Source organism: Electrophorus electricus, chromosome 17, assembly GCF_013358815.1.
Source record: "Electrophorus electricus isolate fEleEle1 chromosome 17, fEleEle1.pri, whole genome shotgun sequence".
NCBI lineage: Eukaryota > Metazoa > Chordata > Actinopteri > Gymnotiformes > Gymnotidae > Electrophorus > Electrophorus electricus.
Window position 1 is genome coordinate 13967000 of NC_049551.1, and position 12124 is coordinate 13979123.

Consider the following 12124-nt stretch of genomic DNA (forward strand, 5'->3'; position numbering starts at 1 on the left):
AACATCACTTCACCAAGAGAAATGTGAATTCCACCATGAGTCTGTCACTTTTTTAGGCCGCACCATCAAGCCAGACAACATCTCAATTATGACATAGGAAACCAGGAGATTCTTGCCATTAAACTAACTCTAGAACAGTGGAGACACTGCTTAGAGGGAGCAGAGCATCCCTTCATGGTTTATACTTACCACAAAAACCTGGTATACCTCAGATCAGCTGGGCAAGCCAGGTGAGAGTTTTGTTTCATTTTTCCAATCTCTTAGACAGTGGGTTCAAAGAATCAAAGGCTGACACTTTATCTCGCATCTACGACAAGGGAAACACTGACCAGAATCCTGATTTCATACTACCTAGCAGTTGCTTCCTAGCACCTATCATTTTGCCTGTTTTCTAGAACTCTTATCCTGCCTGAACCCTGGACTCCACATGGACTCTGCTTCTTTTCAACCTTGGACAGGCCTGACCTTGAGTACCTGATAACTCCCACATACCTGCCTTGCAACGTTCAGGATCCAGAAACCTCTCCCTTCAGTACCAGCCTGCTCCATAAACCTAATAACATTTCTTGTATTTGGATCCTTTCCTTCTTGTGCATGTGCCTTGTGCAGCAAGTTATTCAACATATTATAATTATTTAATATATTATAATTAATTAGTTAATGCTAGCCTACATTAATTAGAAAAAGGCATATTAACACAAAGCACCTTTTCACTTACAAAAATGGATAAAGTTTGATGCACTTTTTAACACACTTGTATTTTTCACTTACCTTTCATTTATGTGTAATTGTTGCTGTTTTTAAAAATCAACAAAACGAAACAGACAATCAAAGAAATTATAGGTTCATCCACGTCAGTGCAACCATTATGTAAGAAATATTCTTTGTGTGGAAACCAGTCACTTTTGATCATTGAACTGTGGGGGACGAAGGAAAAGCAGCAATGTCAGTTCCCCTAGTGGCCACAGCAAAGGCCTTGGGGTTAGGTCCAGTCATATGAGTTACTTCACAACATAAATCTGTATAAGCTTGAATGTCATGTATTCTGTCCCAGATCCTTAAAGTATACTTCAGCTTTCATGTTTCTTGTTCTAGGTTGTCTATGAAGGGCAGAGGTGATTCTTTTGTAGAAAACTTTAAAACTAGGCTCAGAACAAATATACAAACTTTCAGAGCACAGTAACATTATCTGCTATATGAAATATATATTTTAATCTGATGTGTTGTTCCTATATCTGTTAAGACCTCCATGAATCACGCTCTTCTCTGCACAGAGTCCGCGAGGCTCTGAACTCTCGCACTGCTGCCTACAATGCGGGGATCATCAACGGGAACATGGATGAGTCCGCAGCATACGGAGTGCGCAGGGTGGTGAGGGAGGCGAAGCGGCGCTACGGGAAGAAACTAGAGACACAGTTCCAGCAGAGTGGCTCTAGATCCCTGTCGCAGGGACTATGGATGATCACAGACTACAGGACCCCACCCTCTGGACTGATGAGTGCGGATGAGTCTCTGGCGAACGAGCTGAATGCATTCTTTGCTCGCTTCGAGGCTACATCTAGCAGCGCTAATGCTAGCAGCGCCAATGCTAACAGCGCCAATGCTAACGGCGCTAGTGCTAACAGCGCTAGTCCGAATGGCACTATCGGCGCAGCCAATGGCACATGCGCGGGGCCCACCATAGAACAGCGCCCTCTCATCATCACGGAGAGTGACGTGAGGAGAGTGTTTAAAAGGGTGAATACCAGGAAGGCGATGGGACCAGACGGTATCTGCGGGAGGGTCCTCAAAGCCTGTGCAGATCAGCTAGCCCCGTATTCACCGACATCTTCAATCTCTCCCTGACGCTCGGTATCCTCCCATCCAGCTTCAAGCGGTCCACCATCGTCCCCGTCCCGAAGAAACCTCGACCCTCCGACCTCAATGACTACCGCCCTGTCGCCCTCACATCAGTCGTGATGAAGTGCTTTGAAAAGCTAGTCAGAGACTTCATCACATCTTCACTGCCAGCCTCCATGGACCCACTGCAGTTTGCATAACGCCACAACCGCTCCACTGACGATGCGATTGCACATCTGCTCCACACTACACTGACTCACCTGGACGAAGGGAGGGGAAATTATGTTAAAATGCTATTTGTCGACTACAGTTCAGCATTTAACACTATCATTCCCTCCCTACTCACTACTAAGTTGGGAGATCTAGGACTGCATACATCCCTGTGTGACTGGATCTCCAACTTCCTAACAGACAGACCACAATCAGTACGGGTGGGCAACTGCGCCTCATCCACCCTCACCCTCAGCACTGGAGCTCCTCAGGGTTGTGTTCTAAGCCCCCTGCTCTACTCACTGTACACCTACGACTGCACAGCCACTTCCAGCTCTAACATCATTGTCAAGTTTGCTGACGACACCGTTGTCGTGGGTCTGATCTCGGACAACGACGAGAGGGCCTACCTGGAGGAGATTAAACACCTGGAAAACTGGTGCCAGGAAAATAATCTCCTCCTAAACGTCAGTAAGACAAAGGAGCTGATCGTGGATTGCAGCAAGAAGCAGGAGCGGCACTACCAACCTGTGAGGATCAGTGGAACCACGGTGGAGAGAGTAGATAGTTTCAGGTACCTTGGAGTTCACATCTCGCAGGACCTGTCCTGGTCCCGCCATACCAACTCCCTGGCAAAGAAGGCTTGTCAGCGTCTTTACCACCTCAGACGCCTAAGAGACTTCAGACTGCCCTCCAAAGTACTGCGGAACTTCTACACCTGCACTATCAAGAGCATCCTCATGGGGAACATCACAGTCTGGTTTGGGAATAGCACCAAGCAGGGCAGACAAGCACTCCAAAGGGTAGTGCGTTCAGCAGAGCGCATCACTCACACTGAACTTCCTGACCTGCAGACCATCTACTACAAGCGGTGCCAGACCAAGGCCAGGAAAATTGTGAAGGACCCCACCCATCCCAACAATAGACTCCTCTCTGTTGAGGTCAGGGAGGCGCTTTCACTCCCTGAAGACCAAGACAGAGAGGCTGAAGAGGAGCTTCTTCCCACAGGCCATTTGGGCCCTGAATCAGGGAAACTGATAAACTGTGGGGACCACCACCACCATGTAACATAACTGTATATCTGTACATCTGTATATATAGATTTATACTCAATTACCTTGTTACACAACAACTGTAGATATGTTATTATACAAAATGGATCTGTACATTCTGTAGATTGTGTACATATATACCCAACCATATTACACCTGCACTGTACATTCTGTAGATTGTGTACATATATACCCAACCATATACATTGTACATTGTGTATATAATCATAATATACATATATTGTACATACATTGTTAATATATTTTGTACATACATAGAATATATATATTTATCTTGCGTATATATATTTTTCTCTATGCACCCCTGTTTCTCTTCCTCAGTTTGGACAGAGCACTCTCCACCATTTCACTGCGAGTTATACTGTGTATGACTATGTATGTGACGAATAAACCGAACTTGAACTTGAACTTGAACACTGCCACACCCACCTCTTCCCACTGACATCTCTGATCTGGTTCATCAGAGTACTAATTACAAACCTGATAACTATTCTCCTCACTACTACCCACTATTAAACTCCCCTCCATTGCACTCTCTTTGCAAAGTTTTGCCATTTCCATGTTGCACACCAAGCCTTCCTTGTACGTGTTTTCTTCCTGGTTTCCGAATTCTGCCTGTGTTTCATACATCATGTCCTGCCTGACCCCTGGATTCCTTCCGGATTCCCCCCCGTTTTCAACCTCAGGCGGACCTGACTACAAGTACCTGCCTCTTACCTAACTGGGAAAATTCCAAGCCCTACTACCTCCCCCTATGATTCCTACCAGCCCCGTAACTTCAATAAAACCTCTAGTGTTTGGATACTCTGCCTTGTTTGTGTGTATGCCTTCATAATAATATCATATCTTTTAGATTATTTTATGTAATGTCTTTCATTGTTGTAAAGCAAAATGGATCAGTATCAGTTGTGGAAATGTGCTCTATAAATACATGTTATTAACTTAGGGTTGTACATCAAATAAATATTAAATATGCATCACAGGCTATTAGAGATGAGTGGAAGCTTCTATTCAGAAGGTAAATATCAGGTATCAAAACACTTGATACAGATTCTCTGACTCACTACTTTCAATTTTATGTACCCAAGGGCATAATGATTTAAGATAGGTCATATAAAAGGTTTAGAAACGGTTTGCAGTAAATGTGGTAAATATAATTTGTACATGCAACACATTTTTATAGAATTTTAAGCCCAAAAGCAGAAAATAGTTTAAGACAAGAAACAAGAACATCAACAAAAAACAGGAATTTGCACAATCACTAAATCACAATACTCAACATTCTTGCTGAGAACCAACATTAGAAAGACTCTGAAAGACCTTGGAACATTTTAGAACTATATTTAATTTTTTTCTACAGGCAATGCAGAATTACTATGTAAGAGGACTCTGTGTTTTATAACTATAATATGCAGTACATTATAATAAAAAAAAAAACATAAAATAAGGGGCAGGGAGAATTCAAGGGGCATGTGACAAGCACGAGGGACACACTACCCTACTTGTATATAATCATTAACTACTGTGTCAGGTGGAGTCAGCCCGTAAGACAGTATGTAGGACTATTTGTCATCTGACCATCCAAAAAAGAAAAGAAAAAAGGAAAAAAAAATGCATTTTCAGAGATCTTAAAGAGATGTTGACGTTAAAGTTATCTCAGCTTTGCAGTTTTACCAGGTGAACAGAGATTAAAATTAAAAATGCTCTGGAAACAAATTGAATCCTGATGATGAAGAGTCAAATATTCTACAAGTAACAATACACTTAGCTGATGCTCTAAACCATGGATAAAATATAGCATATATTAGGGGATTTATAGAAGAATTGATGTATGCTAGCCAGCCAAACACAGTCCACAACAGGGATACAGAGGACAAGCTTTCAGCTGAGAGGGAACTTAAAAAATAAGGTATCCAGCATCCAATATAAAAACATACTACTATGCCAAGAGTTTTTGCTGCTTTAGTTTGAGAAGAGTTTGAAATTTTGGCAGCATGTATCTGTGAGCGACCAATTGACATAGCTCTCACAGCTTTAGCTTGATGTCTTGCCACAAAAAAAATGATTGCATACAAGATGAGTATAATAGAACAAGGGAATAGAAATGAAATCACTACATCAAAAATCACCCAGGAATATTTTATAACTGTGAAACACTCTCCATAACAACTCATGGATATCTGAGACTGAAGGAGATGGTCATTAAAGTAAAAAACAGTGATAGCATAAAATAAACAAAGAGACCAGCCTGAAATTATAGTCACTGATGTTTTACAAACTGTTATTTTAGTGGAATAAAGCAAAGGGTCATTAACAGCAATGTACCGATCAACTGCAATGAAAGTCAGGCTACAGAGAGATGCTGATGTTGAGACAACATTGATCAGTGGAATAACAATGCATGCCATAGTACCAAGATACCAACAGCTGTCTATTAGTTGCATTATATTCACTGGCATAACAATCAGTCCCACGAGAAGATCAGCCACAGCTAGAGAGAGGATGAACAGGTTGGTTGGAGTGTGGAGCTGCTTGAAGTGAGAGATGGAGATGATCACCAGCAGGTTCAAAAACACAGTGCATACAGAGATAAATGAAAGGAGAGTGAATAAAAATATATTCCCAGTGCCTGTTCGGACCTCCTTTTTGCATGATGAGTTGTTGTCAGGAAAGCAGTACTGCACTGTTGCAATTTGCTGATACTCTGTGATGTTCATCTCAACTATATGCAGGTCTGCCAATAGCAGTTGATCACACTATTCAGTTGAGATAAACTGCTTAGTTTTCCTTTTACGGAATGCCTCTTTATAACAATGCATGAATCCTCCCACTGATGCAAGTTGCTAGTTTGTCCCCATCATTACTCACGTGATACTGAACACTACGTCATTTGTGTTAATATGTCAATATGCAGGTAGGTCATTGTGCTTTGAAAAGAAATGGGCATGTCACAAATACCTAGGGCTCCATTCTCATCTTCTTCAATATCCTTTGTGTAAACCACTATTAATGTTTATTTTAACTAATTTCTTCTTTTTTTCTCTTTAATTACTGTATATTTTAAATCCAAAAATGTCCACAGTAGGAATGTAGGCTTTCTACATACCTCCCATATAATAAGTGGGTGTTGAATTTCCTAATACATGGCCTTGCTGTCAGAGAGAGGTAGTTGTTTAGCAGGCTTCTTCAAAGCAGGGAGCACAGTTCATGAGCACAATTAATTACTCAAGCATTGTACTGCATTCACATATACAATGTGGCCATATGCATATGTAGTGCTTTTAACTTTAAGGACATACATTATGGGAGGTATTAAAAGTAACCAAAATAGATTGTCACAATGAGGGGTTAGGAGGCGGAGAAGAGCGAGATTTATTAGGGGCAAATCCAGAGACAGAGACGTTGGCTCACTGACCCTGGACTGTGCTAACAAACAGAGCCTGGGAATACATCTTAAACAAACAAAAGACACTAGATTGGATTTCTGAAGATTGCTTGTTCAGAGAACATACAAATTGATCAAAGTACTAATTTCATGACAATGACTTTTATTCACTTACTAATACATACTACATTTAGCTGACACTTTTATCCAAAGCAACTTACAATTATGACTAAGTACAACTCGAGCATTTGAGGGTTAAGGACCTTAACAGTGACCCAACAGTGGCAGGGATTGAACTGTCAACTTTCTGATTACTAGTCAAGTACCCTGGACTGTGCTAAAACACAGAGCCTGGGAATATATCTTGAACAAACAAAAGCACACTATGACAAAAAAGAAGCAGGCTATACAATGATACAAGTACCAAAAAGAATAAACAACTAACATTAGCAAGAATGGGGGCTAGATAGCATGAACAATAGGCAGAGAATAACACGAGGTAAGAATACGAACAGCTAGAACGAACACAGGCTAGGAATCAAAATAACAAGAGACAGGAAAATCATGATAACAAAGATGCTATGCCTATTAGAAAGATGGAATACCTTGCACCTTTAATCTTCACTAGTAAAATCAATGGCCATTGACTTGACTTTGATAATCTGGTTAAAATAGTCAAATAAAAAGGAGGAACATTTGATATGCACTGGCATATCGTACGTCATTACCAGGTGTAGTACATAGCTGTGCTCTCATCATTGATTCAGGTGAACATTGTAGTCAGCACTTAAAATCTACAAACACTATCTGAGAAATAACATGCAATACAATATGGTTATTGAAGGAATGCCATGCTAATTGATAACTTGTGCTCTCTGTCAGATAAATATGTTCCCCACTAAAACCAGCACATACAAGGCACTATGAGTGAGCAAATGTTTCTGCTAGGTATGCAAAATAGGTTGGCTGGTTTCCTGGAATACAAAGTTTCAACATCAGAGTGTACATAAAGAGTGGAGAGGCAATTAACCCAGACAGACCCTAAGATTTAGTCCTGTTGGTGAAAAAGTCATTCCCTCAAATACATCAGTGCCAAGGTTAGGCAAGTCATCCGATCTAGAATGGTCTAGAATCTAATTTTTCTTGAAGCACCGCATTCCAGCTTTTCCATCCACTCCACACTGTAGTATTTTAAAGTGATCCAGAGAGTAGATGAAAGGACCAAAACTAGCTGGTTTTCAAAATGTACCAATAATTAGAGAATAATTCTATGGGAACTGTCCATTGTGGAGCAATGTCTTTAGCAACAGACTTTGCCACTTGTGTGGTAGAAAACAAGAACTTCTAGAAAACCAGAATAGATATTCATTGTTTACTTTTTCTCATGACTTATTTATCTCTGTATTGTTTACACTGTTGCTTTTGCGGTGTCAGTTGTCAACCATAGAGGGATTACCCTGCCCTTTGAGTTTTGGTTTCTCTCAAGGTTTCTTCCTCATGCTCTAAAGAGTTTTTCTTTGCCACTGTGCCTTTGTCTTGCTCTCTGGGGGCTCGGACTCTGTCATGTGTTAAGCAGTTTTGTGATAATGATTGTTGTAAAAAAAACTTTGACTATGACTTTGACTATTTTAATGTATTCATTATGGTTCAAACCATCTTTGTTTAGATCTTTATACAGCAATTGTGGCTTGTCCAAAATGAGGCAGTTCCTGGAGCTGTCTTAGATCTTTAAGATTACACACTGGACGTTATATTATTAAGATACACATTGGAAGTTATATCTCTCCTCTTTGTATGTGAACTCTCAATATCTCTCTCTCTTTATTAACATACATAACTTCTATTATCAAACCTTCCCCAGGTTCAGAAACACCACTACAGCCATTAAAACCAGCAGCATTATTCTCTGTTCTTTGACCAAAGCTGGAACGCACTCGCTGAGCTCTAACATGCATCCACATTGCTCTGGATTCAAAGAAATCACGGTTATATAATTCCTTCAGAAATCAAATTTTTAGTGTTAAAGTTAAAAATTAAAGATTGTGATAATTGAATATATGAGACTGATTAATTGAGAATAATTTAATATACTGATTAATAGTTAATGCATAATAATCACATTTATTGTAAAGGATTAGTACGTAAAACACGCTAGCATTATCCAGAGCAAGTGTGACAATCTTTCATACCTCTAGCGATATGAACACCTCAATAATTTGATCATCAAAAAATTGAGAAGAGTATTTGGGGTATCACCCTGATTAGCAAATCAGATTCTTTGAGAAACAAACAAACAAAAAAGGGCAGAAAAATAAAAGGAAACAAATAAGTAAAATAGGATTATTATCATAGAAACATGGGAAAGGGGCTAATCAGGTCAGAGCAAACAACGTAACAGATGAGGGGAAGGAGTTAATTGATCCAATTCTTATTTGCACACATTCTAATAATGATATTAACTGATAACCTAACAGAGGAAATTGCTGCCTTACGAATAATTGGGCTTGACAAAGTGGAAACATGAACGGTTAATGGATAATCCTCTTTGTCGCACTTTGTCAGTTTACAGTCCTGTGTACATAATGTAAGCCAAAAAGACAGCTACACTAAATTGGATTTCTGAAGATTGCTTGTTCAGAGAACATACAAATTGATCAAGGTACTAATTTCATGACAATGACTTTTACTCACTTACTAGTACATACTACATTTAGCTGACACTTTTATCCAAAGCAACTTACAATTATGACTAAGTACAAGTCAAGCAATTGAGGGTTAAAGACCTTAACAGTGCCAGGGATTGAACTATCAACTTTCTTATTTCTAGTCAAGTACCTTGGCTACCAAGCTACAGTACATCAGTGTGTGTCAGGGATTTTAGTGATGTTTCCAACTCTGTTGTTGATTATAAACCTTCATTATCATTTGCATTGTTTTCGGTTCATTCCCAGCATTCTGCATTCTGAAGATGACTTCTTATACATATGTGCACATTTACCAGACATTTTGGAAAAGCTGTCTAATATTTTAGCATATCTTTGCAATGATACTCATCATGATATGAGGTCAATCAAATTGTATAGAGTCTTGTATTCTGATACTCCAACTCAGACACAACATTGAAGTTGGTGATAATGTTCCCATCAAGCATTATGCATACTGCGTTAAATTGTGCAGATAAAGAAATAGGTCAAGTCTTTTATAGAAGGTGGTCTAGCTGTCCCAAGTTCTAGTGCATGGAGTTCACCTTGTATTCTGGCACCAAAGCCTGGTGGTACCCAGAGATTTTGTATTAACGTGTGGTTAACGATGTGACCCATTCCGATGTTTTTCCATTGGCTCACAGCTGTATTGATCAAAGAATGTGGTGGCGGATGCTCTCTGAAAAGAAAAGTTAATTGAATACAACAGAAGGTTCCCACAGAGTACTGCTTTAAAACAGTTAAAAGCAGTTGACAGGTAATTTGAATAGTCAAGCACAAATCTATAATAATAGCCAGACAGCTCCAAGAATTGCCTCATTTTGGACAGGCCACAATGACTGTTCTCTTGTCAATTTGGAGACTTACCTGTCTCACCGACAAGGAAGCCCAGATATCATAACTCCTCCCATATGATGAAGCACTTCTTCAAATGTGCAGTGAACCCGACTTGAAGGACTTCCAGACAACCCTCGGGTATTGCACATGTTATTGACCATCATTAGTAAATATATTATCCAAATAGGCAGCAGCATATATGCAGCCTTTCCAACTGAAAATTCAAAAATTGCTTTTTCCCTAATAACAGAGTGTTCACGTCTATAATGCAGACAACAAGGGTTTAACATGGGCTTGAACGCAGGTCAGATAGGTAATGACACCAACAGCCTACTGGCTGAGCAACCACACTCTAATGATGGTGGGCCCATGCGCAAAACAGTTAGATCATAGAACTGATAAAACAAGACAAGGTAAATAAACAAAGGTGGGTAGTGAACCCATGCCGCTTTGTTGCAAGATAAACAAATACTCGCTAGACTACAGTAGCAACAAAACTACTGCCGCGTATATCACCCTTCAAAGGAATGGAGGACAACAAAACAAGAGGAAAAAACTAAACATCATGCCGAGCGTAGGAAAAGGGAGAACCAAGGATGCCACGGGAAGAATGGCAGCTCCGATGCACTGGGGAAAACCAAACTAAAACTTCCCAAACAAAACCAGACAACAGGGAGGAACTGTAATGGCTATGGGGAGCTTTAGGAGAGAGACAGAGCTGAGGGAGAAAACTGGAGAGGGGAGCGGACGTGTAAATCAGACACCCTCACAGAACAGAAGTAAGGTGTAGCACAAGGGCTCACAGACCTCAATATACAAAGTTACCAGCTAGGAGCTTGGCTCAGAACTTCAGGGAAAAACCCAGCACTGCGTGACCGGGTCACTGGGCTTATATAGGTCTAGCCCAGCTGTTGGGCATTAAGCCTGATTAGTGGTGTGCCTGACTCGAGGCCTCCCTCTGGTGGCCGGAGGGGGCCTGGGCCTGGCACTGACCCTTAAACAGGGCATTTTAAGACCTCCTGTCCTTCTAGTTCAGGCTTACCTTGGCATGACAATTACTAATTTTATCTCTCCAGGTATACTTGCATGTTAGCCTTAAATATGAATTGTAGGGGAGAGACTAACACTGATAAATTAAGGTGCGTAGCCATTCAGGAATCAGTGTGATTGTGTTTTCATTTCAGCCTCCCACCCCCATGTACAACCCATGATTCATAACCCTCTCCCACTAACCTCAACCATCTCCCCTTTCACTCTAACTTCTAGAGAGGAAAAGGAGTCAGGATGCTAGATCTTAAAACCTCCACTAATACTTCCCTCTCTTCGTCCTTTCATTCATTGACCTTCACAGACCATGGTCTTCCAGAAGAAGAAAATCTTCTTCACAAGCTCCTTGGTTGTTAGATGTCCTATGGAGCAATTAGGAAAAAATAAAATTCAGCTGAAATGCAGTGGAGAAAATCATAAAGTGACATAGAGCTCCTCTCCTGTCATATTCGTCTAGAAATGTTTTCTTCTAATGTGGCTAATAAGACATAATTTTACAAGCATAAACTACCAGCATCTGTATCTGTCTCATGCAAGCCCCATAACACTGTTACTGCTCTTCTTAATCCTCCCCCTCCTCTTTCACTACTGATGATCTTGCCATCTTCTTTGTTCAGAAATTTAGCAAATTCTGACAATCTTTTAAACATGCAACCTCTATACAGTATTTACAGTATTTCTCAATGCTTCTACCACCTTAACATGTTTTCCCGGTTTCCACAGAAGAACTCCACCATCTTTTCTTGTCCAGTAATCCTAGCACCTGCCCATTTGATTCTATCCATTCATTGCTTTAATCATGAATGATTCCTTGTCATTTGTTAAAGAACAGAGAGCCTTCCAAACAGCAAGGGTCAAAACCATCCTGAAAAGGTCCTTACTTGACACATTAGCCATGGGCATACATTGACTGGTATTACTTGTGGGGTTTTTTTTTCTTGAATGATCTGTTTACACGCATCTGTCTGTCTTTTTTTTGTTTTTTTATGCAGAATGAAATACATGATAAACAATCTTGGTTTAAGGCAGCG

The 12124-nt window shown here is 40.3% G+C and overlaps 1 protein-coding gene across 1 annotated transcript; it reads right to left on the minus strand.

Moving 5' to 3' along the window:
• Positions 1–4816: 4816 nt before the first annotated feature.
• On the minus strand, positions 4817–5839 carry LOC113568725 (trace amine-associated receptor 6-like). Its single transcript, XM_026996902.2, has one exon. The coding sequence runs from the start codon at positions 5837–5839 to the stop codon at positions 4817–4819; it is 1023 nt and encodes a 340-aa protein (XP_026852703.2).
• Positions 5840–12124: the final 6285 nt, after the last annotated feature.